We start from the raw sequence: 20,474 nt of genomic DNA, 5'->3' as shown, positions 1-20,474 counted from the left end.
AGTTAAGGGGATTAACCTGCCCCGATCTCCCCCTCCGCAGGACAGCAAAGGGCAGAGTTAAGGTGACAGCGGTTTCAGGGACCATGGCTCAGTGGCAGAAGAGCAGGTCCAGGGTGACAGCTCCTGGGGACAAGGGGGTTGATTTGATTTTGGATCAGTCTGAGGACATCTCCCCCACCCAGCAGCCTCTCGTGCAGCAAGGCACAGCCTCCATCCCCAGCCGTAGCCCCAGGACACGGACATCCACAGAGACTCAACAGCAGCCATCCTGTTCCGCAAGAGATTCCCAGAGGCTTCCCCAGCCTCCCTGGCCCCTCCACAGTCCTGTCCCCATGGGAAATAACTTAGCAGCCCAAAGCCCCAAACCAGTGGTGAAACCTCAGCACCAGGCCGGGTCCCCGCACCCCTGGGGACTGTCCCTTGTCCAGGGCTTGCCGTATGACACGCTTGCCACAAGATGGGGCCCGAAGATTGGGAATGCCAGCACGCCTCCTGGCACTTGGAAGGCCCCTGTGCCCTCAGGGCTGGCCCCAGGGACACTTGTGTGACCTTGACATGGGCAAAGACCCCCACCTCGAGATGCCCTGTGGCCTTTTAGGTGGCCTTTTTGAGTGGTCGGGTGGGTATACAGGGAGATGGGTCGCTTCCCGGAGAGACAGGACTCAGAGATGCAGGGAATGATGCTGCTGTGCTGTGATTTTGAAGGTGCCCCCAGGTCCCCAGGCAGGGCTGTCCACGGAGGGTGATGTGCCCCAAATGTGCCATCAGATGGAGCAGCCTGTCCTGCAGCCAGGGTGGAGGGGTGTGCTGGGGATGGAGCCATGGGGTAACAGGCAACCCCAGAGCACCCCAGGCCAGGGCTGGAGAGGGGATATGGGGCCATCACGTTGGATTCCCCCTCCAGCACTGGGACCTGCTCCACTCTCCACACCCTTTTTGGACCAAGTTGGGTGAGACAGGCAATTGCCAACTTCAGAGAGCACAGAAACATCACTGGTGGCTTCAGGCTGACCAGAGAGGAGCTGAGAGGAAAACCCACCTTTACAGCAGCTGGTGGTACACACAGCTATTCTGTGGAGGTATTAGCAAGGTGGAGAGGGATGCATGGGGACCGCAACAAGATTGCCCCAGGCAAGGGGCATGGTAGAAACCAGCTCTCCTGCCACAGGCACTTGTGTTTCGGCAAAGGGATGGCCAAATTCTCCCCTCTGTGAAGGCTTGCAGCCTTGCAAATCACCTTGGACATCCCACCTCCCACCCAGCACCCCAAAACTAAGGGCTAGGGGGTTCCACCTTAGAGGAGGAGGCTCCAAGGCAACTCATTCCCACCTGCCCTAACTATTAGATGGGACCTGGGGGGGGACCTGGGAGGTGAATCCAGGTCCATGGGATGTGAGAAGATGGGGGGATGATGGTGCTCTGCCCCGGGCCCCGCGGGAAGCTCATGCCCATCTCTGCCCTCCCCTCGCTCTTTCCACTGGGCAGGCCACCACAATGCCCAACACCAAGCTGCTGCTCCTCCTTGCCCTCCTCTGCGCTGCCGAGACTGGAAGGGCTCTCCGCCTCTATAACGCCGCCTCCATCTTCAGCTGCCTCAACACGGCCCTCGCTGAAGCCCAGAAGAGCCACCCAGAGGAAAACGCCATCTTAGACAAGCGTGGCTTTGACTCCCCATTGCCAGAGGAGGCTTCTGAGGAGGAGGAAGGGGAGGACATGGTGGATGAAGAGATGGGGAAAAGGACGTTCCCGGGCGAAGGCCATTACAAATATGTCTCCCAGGCGCAGGTGAAGGGGAAGACGTACCAAAACCGGGCCAAGACTGACCGTCGCACCAAGGTCACCCTCTCCCTCGACGTCCCCACCAACATCATGAACATCCTCTTCAACATCGCCAAAGCCAAGAACTTGCGGGCGAAGGCCGCCGCCAATGCGCACCTCATGGCCCAAATCGGGCGGCGGAAGTGACCCCCCCGTGGGGCAGGGGGGACTCGGAGCAGGGCTGGCTGCATGGGGCCACCGCCTGGCCCTGGCCTGCTGGCCAGAGGGGACTGACAGCCATGTATGATATCAGTGTTGTATATTTTTGACCCATAGAGCTACCTAACTTTCATATCTCTTCTTCCTCCTTCTCTCCTTCCTGATCTCCTCCGTCCCTCCTCCTCGACATTTCCATGCCCGGGGAAGAGGCTCATGTCCACAACAGGGCAAGGGGACGCGTCACCTCGGGAAGGTCCCTAATTAAAGCTCTCTTGAGTTTTAGCTCTCTTGATCTCTTGAGTTTCCAATGCTTTGTTCTCCCATCGCCTCCACCGAGTGCTCGGTCGGGCCTGTCTGGGCCTGTAGTGTTTCCAAAACATCCCTCCAGCTCAACTGCAGGCCCTGTCCCCACCATGGTCCAGACCCTACACCCTCTCAAGTCCCCATACACAAGCTGTCCCTACACACAATCATCACTGCATTGGGAAGGGAAAAGGAAGACTGGTCAGGGGACCTCAAGAGGGATTTCCCAGGTTCTCCTCCTGGGGACCCTCTAGATTATAAGGTTGTCTTGCAACCACCCCTTTCTCCACCAACACCTTCAGCAGTCACAGCTGGGACACAGCATCACCCTCTCCATTTGCATGGCCCTTCACGAGTGTCCCCAGGCCATCAGTTGGCCCTGGCCAGGACCACCCCATGACCTCAGGTGAGTTTGGACTGCTAGAGTTGCAAGTGCCTCCCTGGCTGCTCCAGACTCACCCTATGGGGACTGACCATGTTGCCCAATCTACCCCTGCCCACCTTTCCACCACTCTCCATTTCTTGGTAGACCTCTGTACCAGCCCTGGGGCTTCAGCTCCCCATACACAGACTGTCCCTGTTCACCGTCCTGTTTTCCACCCTCCACTGAGCCCCAGCTCACCAATCTCCCATCCCTCCACCTTGGACTATTTATCCCTTCCTCTAAATCTCCCTTTCTCTTCACCTCCCAGCCCAGCTCCAAAATGAAACTGTGTCTCTTGGCCTCCATCCCTGCATGTAGCAAGCATGGGAGGTAGAGAGAAATTTGGCCTTCCTTCCCCAGGAGATGTTTGCTAAGCACAGCAAAGCAGTTCCCACCAGCCCTGTCCAGGTGTCCAGGGCACGGCCATGGGGAGCACTCCAGGTGAGACATTAAGAGGGGACAGGTCTCCAGTTGAAGGCTTGGCAGGTGGATCCACCAGCCATCTGCAGAGATGTAGCTGGAGGCATCTCCCCTCCACTTCACTGGGCACCCAGAGGAGGCAACACAGCAGAATTCAGCTCCAGTGAGCCCATCCTCAGGTGGCCAAGGCTTCTAGCTGACCCACAGCCCAGGAGCTCAGGATCCAAATTCGACTGAAGACCAAAAAGCAAAATAAAAATAATATACCAGGCCCTTCAGCATCTTCCCCTTATAGCACACATCTCCGGCAGACAGCACATCAACATGCCCACAGCACCTCTGTGCAGTGAACTCCTCCTGCTTTGGCTCAAAGCATATACAGGTGAGATCTTTCCTTGTTGCAATCTGCTGTAGCCTTGAATTATATGGCCCTTTATGTACACTGCATATAGCTTTATGCATTTTTATAGCCCAACACCCTACACATCCAACCCCATTGGTATATTGAACTTTTGTTTAGCAGGACACAGTCATTGTCCCTATTTTACACCCAGGGAAACTGAGGCATACATGCCCGCTCACATCTGGTCAGGCAAAGCAGGGCAGATCAAGGTCAGACCTGGCCGGACACCCAGCTGGACGCACTCTCGTCCCTTTGTGGGTTTGGCCAGAGGTGTCCCTGGGTTGTCCAGGCTCAGCCTTTCTGATGCACAGTGCTGCCTAGAGGAGCCTTGGCACAGCAAGGAGTGTCAGAGGGATTTGCTCAGAGCCGAGGGAGAAATCATCGCTTTGAGCAGAAAGTTGAAGAGATTATCCCCTGTGCTCCACAGTGAGTTCCAGTAAAGCACTGGCGGAGGCTGGGAACAGGCTTTTCCCCACCATCAGCTGCTGTGGGGATCTGCACCAGCCCTGCTTGGGGTCCGTGCCCAGCACCAGGTTAGACAAGGGGAACATCTCAGCTCTGTGCTAGTGCCTGGAAATCAAAATATCACATGCCTGGGACTCAGACCAGGTCTTTCTTCTGCTCCCCTTTAACAAAGGGGATGTCCTGCCCTGCTCCTGGGATGTCCTGTCCTGCTCTGAGCTGGGCCAGGTGAGGCTGTGACCAGCTCTCCCATGAACAGAGCCACCTCCAGCCGCCCAGGACCTCTGCACAGATCCCCCTCAACACAACCTGTGACATGGTGTATTGGGTTTGCGGGGCAAAGTTTTGGGACTGTGGGGGCTACAGGGGGTGGCTTCTGTGAGAAGCTGCTAGAAGCTTCCCCTATGCCTGACAGAGCCAATGCCAGCCGGCTCCAAGACGGACACACCGCTGGCCAAGGCCAAGCCCATCAGGGACAGCGGTAGCACCTCTGGGATAACGTGTTTAAGGGGGGAGGGGGGAATAAATGGGCACAAACTGCAGCTGGAGGGAGGGGTGAGAACATGTGAGAGGAACGACTCTGCAGACACCAAGGTCAGTGAGGAAGGAGGGCAGGAGGTGCTCCAGGCACGGAGCAGAGATTCCCCTGCAGCCCTGGTGCAGCCCACGGTGAGGCAGCTGTGCCCTGCACCCATGGCAGCCCCCGGGGGAGCAGAGATCCACCTGCACCTGGGGAGGAGCCCACACCAGAGCAGGGGGATGTGCCCCAAGGAGGCTGTGACCCCATGGGAAGCCCACGCTGGAGCAGGCTCCTGGCAGGACCTGTGGACCCACGGAGAGAGGAGCCCAGGCTGGAGCAGGTTTGCTGGCAGGGCTGGGGACCCCACGTGGGACCCACGCTGGAGCAGTCTGCTCCTGAGGGGCTGCACCCCATGGGGGACCCACGCTGGAGCAGTCTGCTCCTGAGGGGCTGCACCCATGGAAGGGACCCACGCTGGAGCAGTCTGCTCCTGAAGGGCTGCACCCGTGGAAGGGACCCACGCTGGAGCAGTCTGCTCCTGAGGGGCTGCACCCATGGAAGGGACCCACGCTGGGGCAGGCTGCTCCTGAGGGGCTGCACCCGTGGAAGGGACCGACGCTGGAGCAGTTCATAAGGAGCTGCAGCCCATGGGAAGGACCCACGCTGGAGCAGTTCATGGAGGACTGTCTGCCGTGGGAGGGACCCCACGCTGGAGCAGGGGAAGAGTGTGAGGAGTCCTCCCCCTGAGGAGGAAGGAGCAGCAGAGACAACATGTGATGAACTGACCGCAACCCCCATTCCCTGTCCCTCTGCACCACTCAGGAGGGAGGAGATAGAGAAAATTGGGAGTGAAGTTGAGCCTGGGAAGAAGGGAAGGGTGAGGGGAAGGCGTTTTAAGATTGGGTTTTAATTCTTATTACCCTACTCAGTTTTGATTGGCAATAAATTAAACTCATTTTCTCCAAGTCGAGTCTGTTTTGCCCATGACAGTAATTGCTGAGTGATCTCCCTGTCCTTATCTCGACCCACAAGCTTTTCGTTATATTTTCTCTCCCCCGTCCAGTTGAGAAGGGGAGTGATAGAGCGGCTTTGGTGGGCACTTGGCATCCAGCCAGGGTCAACCCACCACACATGGACAGAGCGCATTAAGATGCAAAAGCCAACCCCATTCTTCAGAGGAGGGTGAGAAACTGCCCCCACTCTCAGCCCCAAATTCGCTGGCTGATTGTCCTGGTTTCAGCTGGGATAGAGTCAATTTTCTTCCCAGTAGCAGGCATAGTGCTGTGTTTTGGATTTAGTAGGAGAAGAATGTTGATAACACGCTGATGTTTTAGTTGCTGCTAAGTACTGCTTATGCCAGTCAAGGACTTTTCAGCTTCCCATGCTCTGCCAGGTGCACAAGAAACTGGGAGGGGGCACAGCCAGAATAGTTGATCCAAACTGACCAAAGGGCTATTCCATACCATATGACGTCATGGGCAGTATAGAAACTGGGGGGTTGGCCGGGGGCAGTGATCGCTGCTCGGGAACTGTCTGTGTATGGGTCAGCGGGTGGTGAGCAATTGCATTGTGCATCACTTGCTTTGTATATTATTATTATTATTATTATTATTATCATCATTATTATATTATTATTATCATTACTATTTTACTTTATTTCAATTATTAAACTGTTCTTATCTCAGCCCAGGAGTGTTTCTCACTCTTACTTCTCCGATTCTCTCCCCCATCCCATCGGGGCAGGGGGAGTGAGCGAGCGGCTGCGTGGTGCTGAGTTGCTGGCTGGGGCTAAACCATGACACTGATGGATAGGTGATTTGCTCTGCTCCATGTCCCCCGCACATGCTTTTGCTTTGACTCTTGGACCTTTCCCTTCCTGTCCATTTTCTGTGGGTTGTACCCCTCAGAGAGTCCCATTTTCTGCTCTGCCTCTTGGCAGGCCCTAACCCTCCCACTGAACACAAGAAGGGTGGTAGGACAGAGGGTAACTGACCTACACCCAGGGCACCAGATCATGAGGTTTAATAGTTTCCAGAGGCAGTCTCCATGTCCTAAGTCTAGATCAGATTTTAAAACTTGAGTTTCTGGCCTCTGGAACATCCCGTGTCAGTGAGTTTCTTCCTTTCATGTATGCTGCATGGAAAATGACACCCTTGGCCATTTGCAACGGGGCGGTCTCATTGGTGTCTCTCAATCCTGCTGTTATGCCATGTACTGTCACCTCACCGCACGGCTATCCCAGGTCCTCCAAGGCATCCATCATCCCCACATCACACAACAGCCTCAGCATCTCTGATGAACTTTTGCCACCTAACAGCTGTTATCCCTATTTTAGAGAAGGGACACTGAGGAACAGAGAAGTCCCATCGCCCACCAGTGTGCCAGCAGCGCACAGGTCCCACGCTCCCCTCTGGCAGTGGGACCCAGCTCCATGGGGCAGGCTGGGGAGAGCTCTGGTCTCTGCACTGTCGATGGCCTGGGGCCAGGGAAGGGGACGCTGCAAAATTCAAGTAGTCTGGTTGCGTTCGAGGAGCCAGCACTGCCCTGGAGCTGGGACAGCCCCACTTTCTCATGGCACCTGTGATGGAGAAGCCATCCCAGTCCCATGACATTACCCCCCAAGGCAGGAGCCCCATCCTGCAACTCCTGTCCATCCCCAGGAGATTTAACAGATGTGCTATTTGCACTTGGAAAAGGGGGATGGAAAGCAGAAAGTACATTTCCAGCCCTGAAGATTGCAAAGAAAGTCTTACAAAATGAGCCTCATTTTTTAAATTTAAAAAAAAAAAATTAAATAAACCCACATACTCCTCCCAAAAAAACCCATTCAGAACTCTTTTCCTGATTTCACAGAAAGTGCTTTTAGACATCATGGGGAAAGCAATACTGAATGAGCATGTAAAAGCCAAAGAAACTCCAAATTCCATGGGTCTGCAGGTGCAAGTTCTTCAAAGCACCTTGATTACTCCACATGGCTATCCCTCCCGGAGCACAAACACCTGAACCCTTTGCCAGCAGGTGCCTGCACGAGGAGGGGGCAGGAGGAGGGACCTCTTTAGCAGAGATCCCAGCTCTACCTGCTATAAAAGGCCCAAGAGGGAGGCAGGCAGGGTGTGCTCTCAGTGAGGTGGTTGTGATTGTGGTGAGGAGTCCAGGCAGTTCAGAGCCATGGTAAGTAGCTGTGGGGCTTGGGTTTGCTCTCTGGTAGCTGGGGTGGTTCTTCCCAGCTCTGCAGGAGGGTGAAGCTGGAGGTAGTTTTTCTTTCTGGCTGGGGAAAGGTGTCTTGCCCTTGGCTGTGGACTTCCCCTGGGGGTGAAAGTGGTTGTGGGCTATGGAGGAGCATGAGAGACCTGGAGAAGGGGTTCCTGGTGGTGTAGAGCTCATGCTTAGGGGAGAAGGGTCTGTAGAGCTGTGTTGGCCTTGCAAGCCTGGTGTCTACCTCTTCCTGGCCTGGGGAGGACTACCCTGCTGAAATGTATTCAGACCTGCCTGTCCTGCTGCATGAAGATACTCTGAAGGTTTTGCTGGTGGCATCTGGTACAAGACTCAGCTAGGTGCCCATCTGGTGTTGCTGTGGGGCTGGAGCAGGCAGTACAGGTGTCTCCTTGTGAAGACTGGTTCAGCATCCCTGTGCTGGTGCTGGTGTGGGAGATTAAGGCTGTCCTGGGACTGTTTGAGTAGGAAGAGAAAGGCAGTGGTGGCTGAGGGCCCATACATCAGATATCAACCCTCAGGAAATGAACCTCTGGTTTAGTGTAGGATGTTGCTGCCCTGTTCCTGTGTTTGGTTGGAATCCTGCTGTGCCAGGCTTCTTGCACAAAGAAACTTGAAAGTTGCTATGCTGGGTCTCCAGTCCATGTCCTGCCTGGGCCACAGCTAAAAGCAGGTGATGAGGGCAGACTAAGCCCTGGATAAGCCTGTCTGAGACTTTCCTGTCTTGTAGCTCAGGGCTTCCTGAATTGCATGTGTGGTTTGGGTTTTTTTTTCCCCTAGTAAGCCTCAGTGGAAGTCTCTAGTCCAGTCTCTCTGAACCCAAAACCTGGTTTTCACAGCTTCCTGTGTCAAGGAGTTCAACAGCTCAACCACACTTTCTGCATAGCAACTCCTCCCTTCAGTTCAAGCCAAGAGCAGTTGATTCATGGGGCAACTGCTAGTCTTGTATGGAGAAGATGAAGAATTGGTCCCTACCCATCCTTGCTTGGATCCTCTCTAGCTGTCTCCAGCCAGTCATTTATGCATGGCTGTATCTAGCCTAAATGGGGATGAAACTGCTCTGGCAGTCAATACTTGAAGCCCAACAGCACAGGCTTCTCCCATCAGAGAGAGGCAGAGGTCTGCTGCTGCCCATCTGGGTGGGGAGAGGTCTGCCTCTACCTCTGTGGGAAGGGCATGGTGGGGAGTGTTTGCATTGCTGTCTAAGGCTGGCTGGGCTGAATCATTCCCTCCTGCCCAGCTGAGGGTACCCTGGGGAGGCTGTCTGTGCCCTGTCTTCTGCCCCAAGGCAGGATCAGCAGAGCAAAGAGAAGAAACCATGAGCAGTTGGACTTGACAGCTATCATGTGCTATAGGTTCAGCAGCTGGGCCTGGTGGCCTGCTCCTGGGAATGGGGCTGTTGAGCAATGTAATGACAGTGCAGGGATGCAGAGGGACCTACTGCAATGCCCTAATCTCTGCATCTACTTGGTGGGAGATTGCAACATCTTAGCTGTGATTCATGATGCTTAGCTGTTGCTCATTCAGCAGCTCTTGGGTGCCTGCTAGGGAGAAAATGCCCTGGCTGCCACCAATCTGGGCTAATGCTCCTCTTCTCTGTAGGTTGTTGGCTATGTGCTCTAGAAAGACACGCAGAAGGGCCAGCTTTAGTCTAATTCCTCAGTGCACATTCCTAACCTCCTCTTCTCTCCGATCCCCATGCAGAGGGAGTGTATTTCTGTCCACATTGGCCAGGCTGGTGTCCAGATGGGCAACTCTTGTTGGGAACTGTATTGCCTGGAGCATGGGATTGAGCCAGATGGCATTGTCTCCTCCAGTGCATCCTCAGGGCAACCAGACTCTTCCTTTGGGACCTTCTTCAGTGGGACAGGATCAGGGAAGTATGTGCCCAGAGCAATATTTGTTGACCTGGAACCCACTGTCATTGGTAAGTCATGGCAGGTCTCCAAACCTCTTGGAGGGGTGGAGAGGGAGTAACTTCTCTGACCTGAAGTGTAGTGTTGGCTACCTAAACTGCTGGCGATGCTGCCAGCTACCATGTGAAACTGCATCTAAATTAGTACAAGTAATTTGGTGGACAGTGGATCTTGTGCCAGTGACACTCACGAGATCTCAACTTCCTCCAGATGAGATCAGGACTGGGACCTACCGCACGCTCTTCCACCCAGAGCAGCTCATCAGTGGCAAAGAAGATGCTGCCAACAACTATGCTCGGGGCCACTACACCATTGGGAAGGAGATCATTGACTCAGTTGTTGACAGAACTCGGAAAATGGTAACAACCCTGTGGAGGGTCTTCTGCATTAGCCACTCTGGTTCCTGTTGCCCTGGTCATCAAGAGATGCAATGGAGGGGAGGGCCAAGCAGATCATGGTCAGCTTGACCACGCCACTGTGACCTGGAACAACATGATGGATGTATGTGGGTGTAAGCCTTGCTGGTTGGGACTTGAGGGGAAAAACAATGCACTAAAAGTGCCCTCAGCTTAGGCAGGAAAACAAGCAGCTGTTATTTAACTGTCCAGGCAAGATGGGTTTCTCCTAATGGGTGTAGTGTCTACTGTGTCCACCCTGATCCAACATCTCAGCCCAACCAATGTCACAGCTCAGCATCTGTCTAGCATCTCTCTTAGGCCTCTCCTCCCTTGTGTGGTAGCCTCTAGAGTATGAGGTTTCATCCATGTAGACCCTCAGAAGTGCTGTGATAACACTAAGATATTCTTGATTTAGGTGGAACCCCTTAGTGGCCTTCAGACTTTTCCTCATCTTCTTGACTGCTTGTATCATGAGTCTCTATCTGACCCAATATATCACTCTGTCAGGCTAGGCCCTTCTTCCTGCTAAAAGAGGAGATAAATTAAAAGCAGCTGCATTTGCTGTGTCTAACAGATCTCACCTGTTAGAAGTAGAAGGTGTGTGTAAGCAGTAGTAAAAAAAAAAACACTTGATGGTTAAACACAACTTCAGCTTAAATTAAGTCCAAGGAGACCAGAACAACTCTAGTAACTTCATTCTTCTGGTCTTTTCCTGGTGCTGCAGGCTGACCAGTGCAGTGGCCTCCAAGGGTTCCTGGTCTTCCACAGCTTTGGGGGAGGCACAGGCTCTGGATTCACCTCCCTCCTCATGGAGAGGCTCTCCGTGGAGTACAGCAAGAAGTCCAAGCTGGAGTTCTCTGTGTACCCAGCCCCACGGGTCTCCACAGCCGTGGTGGAGCCCTACAACTCCATCCTCACCACCCACACCACCCTGGAGCACTCGGACTGCTCCTTCATGGTAGACAATGAGGCCATCTATGACATCTGCAACCGCAACCTGGACATTGAGCGTCCCACCTACACCAACCTCAACAGGCTCATTGGGCAGATAGTCTCCTCCATCACTGCCTCCTTGAGATTTGATGGTGCTTTGAATGTTGACCTGACTGAATTCCAGACCAACCTGGTGCCCTACCCACGGATACACTTCCCGCTCACCACCTATGCGCCCATCATCTCGGCCGAGAAAGCCTACCACGAGCAGCTGTCGGTGCCAGAGATCACCAATGCTTGCTTTGAGTTCTCCAACCAGATGGTGAAATGTGACCCACGCCGTGGCAAGTACATGGCATGCTGCCTGCTGTACCGAGGCGATGTGGTGCCCAAGGATGTGAACGCGGCCATTGCAGCCATTAAAACACGACGGTCGATCCAGTTTGTGGACTGGTGCCCCACTGGCTTCAAGGTGGGTATCAACTACCAGCCTCCCACGGTGGTGCCCGGGGGTGACCTGGCCAAGGTGCAGCGGGCTGTCTGCATGCTGAGCAACACCACGGCCATTGCAGAGGCGTGGGCCCGCCTGGACCACAAGTTTGACCTGATGTACGCCAAGCGAGCTTTTGTGCACTGGTACGTGGGGGAGGGCATGGAGGAAGGGGAGTTCTCGGAGGCCAGGGAGGACCTGGCTGCCCTGGAGAAGGATTATGAGGAGGTTGGAAGGGACTCAGCAGATGGAGAGGAATATGATGAGGAATAATATTTGTACCTGTGGAAAGGCAGCTTGGATGGAGCTTTTTGTATCCTAGTCTTGCAATTCCTTCCAGAGAAGGGAATTGTGGGCTGGCTCTGAGGAAATGTGACTTGGAAACTCTGCAGCTTGGCCAAAAGCAACTCTTTGGTCAAGTCTTATGTATCCACAATATTGGCTGAATAAATGGTGACTAGCAAAACATCTTCTCCTGCCTTGATGTGCCACTGACCTGGCTCATGGAGGGGTGGGGATTGCAGGTGTGGTTCCTGTGTTTTGTTGGTCGCTGCAGTCCTAGCCTTTAGGCTTTCCTGCCTGTAGATGCTGGGGTGAGTCCTGTGAACTGGGATGGGTGACAGCATGATGTGAGCTGTCTGCCCTGGGGTGGAACTGCTGTGTTAAAATGACCACTGGGGTGATGGTTCCACTCAGGCCCTGGCTGCCCATGGCCTCTCTGTGTGCTCAAACACAGCTGGCTCTGGGTTTTCTGTGCTGCTCTCTGCTCCAAGGCATAGCAGGGAATGGGATCAGGTTTCCCTGGTCCCCTGCTGCTCTGCAGAGCTCTGCTGAACAATCCATGTCCAGCTGCCAGGGCTGGGCCTGTCTGGAAGTCTAACTGGAGTTGAGATGAGAATTCAAGTACCTCAGCTATCTGTTAGACCCCTGCCAAAGTAACCAAACCCTGTCCTAGCTCCAAGTTCTAAAGCAAGGAGGTGTCTTCCTGGATCAGACTTCCTCCTTCTCATGCTGGGTGATGGCTGTTTGCCAGGCATGATGCAAAAAAAAAAAAAAAAATCCTTAGAGACAGCTAATGAGCTGGAAAGGGGGATTTAACTTGATCTCTGCAGATCCCCTGGACTGCAGCAGGTTATTCCTCCACTGGGAACTCTCCTCCCACTAAGTGATCCAGGAAAAGGAGCTGGCTGGGATATGGTGGGGAAGCTGGATCTGCAGTCAGGCTGTAATTGAAGGGCTGACAGTCTTGGCTCTGGGTTGCACTGGAGGAAGGTTTAAACAACCTGAGGCAAGGGTGGTGGGGGGTGGTTATTATTAAAGCCTGTCTCCACTTGCCATTACTCAGCTGGGCTCTGGGAGGTGGCAGTTGCCCAAGGTCACCAAGGTGGGAGCTCCTGGGGGCTGTCTCACCTCCAGCTGCCCTCTGCCTGGGGGAGCAAGGCGGCTCTGACTGGTGGGGCTGGCAATGTGATGAATGCAGAAGAGGGAGTGAGCAATCCTGTGCCCCCTTTGAGCCTCCTGGCTCCACCAGATGCAGTTTTATGTGCTGAGAAATCCTTTTCTGCAGAGGGCTGGTGCAGACCCCAAAGTGATGCCCAAACCTCCCTCCAGCAAAGAAGGAGGGAACAGAGCATAAGGAAGCAGCTCTGCCTTCCCCTCCTGGATACTTGGCCAGGAGCTGAGTGAGGGTTGCTTGATTTTTTTTGGTGGGGGCAGCTCTTCTGCTCAGCACAGGTGTCCTGGGATAGGGGTCCTGTTTTGGTGTTCATGGTCCTCTGTCAAGGCAGGTCATCTCAGCGCTCATAGGAGGGAGGCATAGTAGCCTGAGTGGCTACACCAAGTCTGGTGGCCTGAGGGCACATCTAGACCATCTGATTTTATGACACTGGAAGGGCTTAATCTCCATGGATCTGTGGAATGCTGCATTCTTGGAGGGTCAACCTCCTGCTTGGAAAAAGTACTATTTTTGTATTTTTTTCTTCTTATTGTAATTCTTGTGGTGTGCCTGATAGCTCTTGAAGGCAGAGCTCTACGTTGTGAGCTGGTGCACAGCTATTATTGATGCTGGAATGGAGAAAAAGTCCAGCTGTTGGTCTGTTGGGGACATGAGTGTCTCAGCAGCCGCAATGTGATCTTGCCCACTGTCCTGACAGCCTTGCAGTTCCATCAGGGTGTTTTTGTGAATGCTCATGAGCTTCAGGCTCATCAGCTTGTGATGGCAGCAGGATCCTTTCTATCACATCTGTGTGCGATAGCCCTAAGCTGGGCCCAGAAGTGATGATGGAGTGAGATGGTTTCTCTCCCAGCCAGATGAAGACCATGTCCTGCTGTGCTGAAGACCAACCCCCCCCAAGCAGCCTCATCACCACTGGCCCCAGAAAGACCATGCACAGTTCCCCAGCTGCTCCAGACACAGCTCTTGGCTTGCATCAGGCCATGGGATGGAAGCAAGAGGCAGCAGGTGCTGCTGGATCAGGGCTGGATAGCAGCAAGGAAGAGGGAACTTGCCCAAGACCTTGTGAGAAGTTAGTGGCAGAGCTCTACAGGCACCTTGAGCCTCCTCCCTGTGGGATGATGATGAACAAATCTGCACTGTCCCCTGTGACTTACCCTTATTGCAGTAATGAAGTAGTGAAGGAAGAGTGGTGAACGGGCTGGAGCAACATGGTGGAAACACGGATTCTGCATGTTGCTCCATGTGTTGCTGTTTAGTGGACTGGTCTTTTATGACCATTTTTGCTATTCCAGCACACAGACAGGGAAAATAAAGCTGAAGCCATGCAATGAATTGTGTGCCACTCTTGGGTGTGGGTCTGGAGGATCTGCCACTTGTGGAGAGGCCAAAGCATTGCCTGTGGCCATTGAGCTGGAGATGCCAACTCCCCAAAAGCCGTGGGATTGCTCCCCCCCCCCCCTCCCCCAGGAAAATCCTTTCCTTCCCTCCCTGACCATGTGTGTGGGAGGGCAGGAGCAAGTCTGTGCTGATGGAAGTGCCAGAGTAACTGATTTCAGCATTAAACAACTGCTCCAATTACATCAGCCCTGGTGCTGTGCTGATGGCTTTCCAAGCTGCAGGAGCACATAGCTGCGCTCCTGCCCTTGCTCAGCCACGCTGGATTTGCCTGTGGCTCCAAAGTGGGAGTGATGCTCACTTTGTGTCCACCCCAGGCTGCTGTCACTCACATTTTTGGGGGATTGAACCAGTGGCCTCTAACCCCAGCTGTCTGTGGGGAATGGAGCCACCAGGGAAAGGTGGCAGCCCTCAAGACCATGCCTGGAAACTTCCCAGCACATTTACCTGTGGGCACAGAGCCAGAAGTCATCTTTGCTCTTTTAAAAACCATCTTTGAGCCCTGAACAGTCTAATTTCTGGCAAATGGAGGAGTTGCCATTCCCCTGTGAGGGTTACTGTCAGTGCTACGGTCATGGTGTGGGGACAAGCAACTGGAAACCCAGGAGGTGGGTTGGCCCTGTCCCCAGGAATCAGGGGGTGGAAAGTGACTGCCTAGGGTGGATGAGAGGACATCCACTCAGCCCCAAGGTCTTTGGGCTGACCAGCTTTGGGGTATCTCAATGGGGTCTATATCACCCCAGCAGAGCTGGAGGTGGAGGAGAGGACTCATCAGATGAGGCAGCAGCTGGTTACCATTCCCCAGAAGGACCAGCCTAAGAGGGTAGTCTGATGCTCAGCCTGCCCATGAGCAATGGAACATGCCTAACATTTTAGCCCAGGCAATCTCATAGCAGTGAGTTGAACACAGAGGAGGCTTCAGCCCAACAGGGATCTTCCTAGGGGTCCATCTGCTGCCCATTCATACTCTCAGCACCCCAGCTTTTTGGGCTAACTGCAGCCAACAATGAGCTCTGGGCTCCTTCCCCTTCCATCTCCCAAGTATAGGATGCAGCAACACCTCCCCACCTCTCTAACCATCCCTGGCTGTACCTCCCAGTGCATCACTTTGGGAACGTCTCCAGAATCATACCCCCATCAGGGGAGAGGGCAGCCGTAGCTACAGGGCACGGAGGAGGTCTGGGGTGACAGCCTGGCTCCACTTTGAGACAGAGCCCAGCATTGAAATGAAGGGTGGATGTGAGGCTACAGTATATAACAAACACAAAGTGTAATGCAAGTCATGAGCAGGGTACCTAGAGACTCAATGCACGTGGAGCCAGCCATTCTCCTACCCCACAGGCTTATGAACACTCCCTCTCCATATCTTATCGGGGACTTTTCATTACTTTTCCTCCTGAGTCACCCCATCACATGGGCCTGACTCACCTTCTCAAGGCAAACTCCTACCCCAGGCACATGGGGCTTGTTTCACACACACCACTCCTGAGCAAGACCACAGCTTGGAGCTACAGCACTGCCCCAACAACCAGGACTTGCTCAGGAAACAAACCAGCTTCACCAGAGATGGTGAGGAGGCAAAACTCCACCAGAAAGATGTTCTTTACCCAGGCACCACTCCCCATTATGGCACTGGTCAAACTGGGGATTGCCTCTCTGCTCCCAGACAGGCTTCCTCTGGGCTCCTCTTGGAGGTGAGAAGAGCAGCATCCAGCCCCAGACAGACGAGTCCCTGCAGGATATAGGTCATTTCCCTCACAGCAATAATTATGGGTGATGCTCCTCACAGATGGCCTACCCAGAACACACCCTTATCAGCATTTGCCATTCTCCCCAAGACAACATCCTTGCAGTTGGGACCTCCCCACACAAACACCCCAATTAAATCTAAAGAACTCAGAGCAAAAAAAAAAAGTCTTTATTCAAATACAAAAAGACAGTTGCATAGAAGTGTACAGGTACAGTTCTAATTAAAAAGTGCTTTTACAGTAAAAGCCAGAGCAAGAATTTGCCATTTCAGCCAAAGCAGGCAGCTTGCAACATTCCCCTGGACTAGGAACCAGGATCCTCTGCCCAGGCAGGATGTGTCCCCAACACTAAGCCAGGCACCTATTCAGCGTCACTCATTGATAAAAAGCAGTGTGATAGAGCTCGAGACACCCATGCTACAGAAGTGCACTATGAGCATGTAGACTATGCAAGCAGAAAAGGTATAATACATCAAACAGTAGCGTTGAGGTTCAGGACAATCCTTTGGCACCTCCAGGCACTCAAGACCAGTTTAGCCTGATGACAGAGGGTTTGTATTTCATCTGAGGTTTGACTTCATTAAGAACAGACTGCAGTTTGTTAATACTCATCCTCATCAGCCTCATCTTCTTCTCCATCTGCCGAGTCCCTTCCAACCTCCTCATAATCCTTCTCCAGGGCAGCCAGGTCCTCCCTGGCCTCCGAGAACTCCCCTTCCTCCATGCCCTCCCCCACGTACCAGTGCACAAAAGCTCGCTTGGCGTACATCAGGTCAAACTTGTGGTCCAGGCGGGCCCACGCCTCCGCGATGGCCGTGGTGTTGCTCAGCATGCAGACAGCCCGCTGCACCTTGGCCAGGTCACCCCCGGGCACCACCGTGGGAGGCTGGTAGTTGATACCCACCTTGAAGCCAGTGGGGCACCAGTCCACAAACTGGATCGACCGTCGTGTTTTAATGGCTGCAATGGCCGCGTTCACATCCTTGGGCACCACATCGCCTCGGTACAGCAGGCAGCATGCCATGTACTTGCCACGGCGTGGGTCACATTTCACCATCTGGTTGGAGAACTCAAAGCAAGCGTTGGTGATCTCTGGCACCGACAGCTGCTCGTGGTAGGCTTTCTCGGCCGAGATGATGGGCGCATAGGTGGTGAGCGGGAAGTGTATCCGTGGGTAGGGCACCAGGTTGGTCTGGAATTCAATCAGGTCAACATTCAAAGCACCATTAAATCTCAAGGAGGCGGTGACTGATGAGACTATCTGCCCAATGAGCCTGTTGAGGTTGGTGTAGGTGGGACGCTCAATGTCCAGGTTGCGGTTGCAGATGTCATAGATGGCCTCATTGTCTACCATGAAGGAGCAGTCCGAGTGCTCCAGGGTGGTGTGGGTGGTGAGGATGGAGTTGTAGGGCTCCACCACGGCTGTGGAGACCTGCGGGGCTGGGTACACAGAGAACTCCAGCTTGGACTTCTTGCTGTACTCCACGGAGAGCCTCTCCATGAGGAGGGAGGTGAATCCAGAGCCTGTGCCTCCCCCAAAGCTGTGGAAGACCAGGAACCCTTGGAGGCCACTGCACTGGTCAGCCTGCAGCAGAATAATGTATATTTACCTCTCTCTGTTAAGGACTGGAATAACTATCCCAAATAATACAGCAATAAATCCTGCTTAGAGCACTTACTGGCCAGAGTGCACCCAATCCCCAGAGTGGATTCACTCAGTATATTGCCCTACTGAGCATCTTAAGTATACATGTCTTAATCAATTGCAGCATTTCCATGGAGATACCACAGGTAGCTCCGAATGGTCAGATGGAAACTTGGCAAATTTCTCCATTATCAGCTCAATGCATACCTCAGGACCAGAGAGAGGATGGAAGGTAGCATGTGGGTCCTAGACCTTTAGGAGACATCTCAAAAACATTTCACTAACAGGCATCCAAGTACATTGTCACAATCTTGATTCACTCCTATTAAATGTGGAGTTTGGTCTGCCCAGCCTGGCCACCAATTGTGTATTTAGAATTAATATCCGCAATTGCACAACCACAGGGTGTGGCTACCCTGTCGTCAAAAGTCCTTCTCTTCTGCCTCTTAGGTCTAGTGTTGTGTCACTTCATACATGTATGATATGCAATCACAGCTGCTTTTAGGGCAGATATACATGTTCAGATGCCCCCTTGCTTTACTGAGCCCCAGTAATCACAGCAGCAGCAGCCCTTGAGCTCACATAAAGGGGTTTTTCTTCTAAGACTTTTGCCCCAAACCCAAACCTCAATTGTATTGTCCATGGTGTGTTATTTTAAGGGAAAGACTGTCTTTTCTCTTACCATTTTACGAATTCTGCTGAGGACAGTGTCTATAATCTCCTTTCCGATGGTATAGTGGCCACGAGCATAATTGTTGGCAGCATCTTCCTTGCCACTGATGAGCTGCTCTGGGTGGAAGAGTGCATGGTAGGTCCCAGTCCTGATCTCATCTACACAGGGAGAAGCAGTCATGAAGAGCAGCACACAGTTACAGGTTCTGGACATTAGTGTGACAGAGTAAAACACATAGCAAATCTACCAGGAGCCCACGTGAGATGACAGTCATGGCATGGTTAGTTCAGACTGGGAATAATGGAAAGGGTAAGAATAACCACATCCAGGCTGATTTGTCAAGGTCCTACTATACCTCCCCCATCTTCACCCAGCAGCCACCTTGAGATCCTAATGTAATTTGGCTTAAAGAGTTAGAACACTGCCTATGTTTCCAATATTATTGTAAGATTACAGTTACCATAGGCAGCTTGTGTTTCTGCTTGTTGCAAAGCATCTTGAGGTGGCTGGAAGCACTACCTCCATCCTCTGCTCTACAGCACACTGAAGAGGAGACAGAGTGCCTCCAGTGTCAACATTTCTGCTAGATGTATCCAACCCAGCTTCAGGCGCCTTATGAAGGCAGGCGTTAGGAGCAGTTTCTCTGGACTCCACACAGTCAATAAGGTTGGAGACACCTCCAGAGGGTATTTAAACCCACTCAGTCTCAATATTGGATACATTTCATATTCTATTGGCTTGCTGACGAGGTTCCCAATTTTGTGCCTTGATAAGGCGCCTAAAAATTAAGTGGAGCCAAAACAAAAGTCTACATTCCTTCCATCAGATGAAATAATGAGTCACACATCCTAGATTTTAAGATAGCGGCAAACGCCCAAGAGAAGCCTAGAAGGCAGAAGCAGGTAGATGGATGCAGGTGGTTGGGAGTCATTTCCACCAGTTCCTTGAGCAAAAAAATAATTTGTTTTCTAGGAAGGTACTCTAAATTAAAGTGCCATGATTGAGTCAAACACCCAGAGATCACTAAAGGAGCTGGAAGGAGAAACAGAAAGCTTGCAGCAGCAAGACACCCAGTTTCTACAGAAGCATGATGTGTAGTACCCATCTGCCCAAAGATGCTTCACAGGTAGCATTAAAACCAGATGTGCTGCATCAGGTCATAGGATGGTGTAATTCAGTTCAGAGCCACTAAGGTTAATAAACCCATGCCACTTTACACCTGCTGAGGATCTTGCTCAAGACAGCAGATCTCTTGAAAGGAGGGATCAACTAAAGACAAGTCAGTGCAGTAAGAGTAATGGGTTTGTCACTCCAGGTCTATTTGGAAATGCAAACTTATGTCTCCATCCATCAGAAGGAGACATATACTAGAGCAGAGGAGTGGGAGCTGCTGGACAATATGGGCAGCAACACAAGCCCCAAGTAAGAAGGGTCAGAAGTCACGATTAAAGATGCCACAACACCCAAATGCCCCATTATTACCAATGACAGTGGGCTCCAAGTCTATGAACACTGCCCGGGGCACATGCTTCCCAGACGCTGTCTCACAGAAGAAGGTCTCGAAAGAAGAATCAACTTGTTCAGACTTTGGTTCCACAGGTTTCACCTGCTTGGGGCCCGGAATGGTCCCGTCCGCCTGGATCCCGTGCTCAAGGCAGTACAGCTCCCAGCAGGCATTGCCCATCTGCACGCCAGCCTGCCCGATGTGGATGGAAATGCATTCCCTCTGGAAGGGGAAAGGGCTTGTTAAGGCAATTTTTAGATATCCTGTGACTTAGCACTAGCCCCTGTGGTTCTTGTTTGAGCCATTTGCTACTGCGGATGATTAGGGAAACAGGCAGCTTCCGCCCACTGCCGGGAGTTGGAGCGAGGATCAAACCATGATCTGCAGGGCAGCTGGACACAGCCGAGCGGCACATGCAGTGTCCTTAGGAAGGGCTCTCCCAGCCCAGGGGAGGAGGAAGGAAGGAGGTGATGGGCTTCGTGCTGTGGCAGGAAGCAGCTGAGCAGTGCTGGCTCCTCGATCGGTGCTCAACTGGCCCTGCCATTGAGCCGAGCAGCCGTCAATCCCCTGGGTCCCAGAGCAATGGGGCATCAG

The 20,474-nt window shown here is 53.0% G+C and overlaps 3 protein-coding genes across 3 annotated transcripts; 2 read left to right on the top strand and 1 right to left on the bottom strand.

Moving 5' to 3' along the window:
• The first annotated feature begins 1,494 nt into the window (after window positions 1-1,494).
• On the top strand, window positions 1,495-1,965 carry UCN3 (urocortin 3). The gene has a single exon (XM_009478725.2). The coding sequence runs from the start codon at window positions 1,495-1,497 to the stop codon at window positions 1,963-1,965; it is 471 nt and encodes a 156-aa protein (XP_009477000.1).
• Window positions 1,966-9,420: 7,455 nt separating this feature from the next.
• On the top strand, window positions 9,421-11,732 carry LOC104035843 (tubulin alpha-1C chain). The gene is made up of 3 exons (XM_009489265.2): window positions 9,421-9,649; window positions 9,849-9,997; window positions 10,761-11,732. Exons 1-3 carry the CDS (start codon window positions 9,421-9,423, stop codon window positions 11,730-11,732), a joined length of 1,350 nt encoding a protein of 449 aa, XP_009487540.2.
• A 4,927-nt stretch (window positions 11,733-16,659) lies between these two features.
• Window positions 16,660-20,060, bottom strand: LOC104035844 (tubulin alpha-1D chain). The gene is made up of 3 exons (XM_009489266.2): window positions 19,859-20,060; window positions 18,386-18,534; window positions 16,660-17,643 (listed from the first exon to the last, which is right to left on the bottom strand). The coding sequence occupies exons 1-3, from the start codon at window positions 20,058-20,060 to the stop codon at window positions 16,660-16,662; spliced, it is 1,335 nt and encodes a 444-aa protein (XP_009487541.2).
• Between the last annotated feature and the right edge of the window lie 414 nt (window positions 20,061-20,474).

The sequence above is a fragment of the Pelecanus crispus genome, chromosome 1, assembly GCF_030463565.1.
Source record: "Pelecanus crispus isolate bPelCri1 chromosome 1, bPelCri1.pri, whole genome shotgun sequence".
Lineage (NCBI taxonomy): Eukaryota > Metazoa > Chordata > Aves > Pelecaniformes > Pelecanidae > Pelecanus > Pelecanus crispus.
Note: the sequence above shows the minus strand (reverse complement) of the source record. Positions and strands in the feature narration are given on the sequence as shown.

Excerpts from the sequence above, each read along its gene's own strand:
- UCN3 (XM_009478725.2), top strand. The coding sequence starts at position 1,495 with ATGCCCAACACCAAGCTGCTGCTCCTCCTTGCCCTCCTCTGCGCTGCC.
- LOC104035843 (XM_009489265.2), top strand. The coding sequence starts at position 9,421 with ATGCAGAGGGAGTGTATTTCTGTCCACATTGGCCAGGCTGGTGTCCAG. Across the intron at positions 9,650-9,848 it reads CCTGGAACCCACTGTCATTG|ATGAGATCAGGACTGGGACC; the intron begins GTAAGTCATGGC and ends AACTTCCTCCAG. Across the intron at positions 9,998-10,760 it reads TTGACAGAACTCGGAAAATG|GCTGACCAGTGCAGTGGCCT; the intron begins GTAACAACCCTG and ends CTGGTGCTGCAG.
- LOC104035844 (XM_009489266.2), bottom strand. The coding sequence starts at position 20,060 with ATGGGCAATGCCTGCTGGGAGCTGTACTGCCTTGAGCACGGGATCCAG. Across the intron at positions 18,535-19,858 it reads CTTGGAGCCCACTGTCATTG|ATGAGATCAGGACTGGGACC; the intron begins GTAATAATGGGG and ends CTCCCTGTGTAG. Across the intron at positions 17,644-18,385 it reads TCAGCAGAATTCGTAAAATG|GCTGACCAGTGCAGTGGCCT; the intron begins GTAAGAGAAAAG and ends ATTCTGCTGCAG.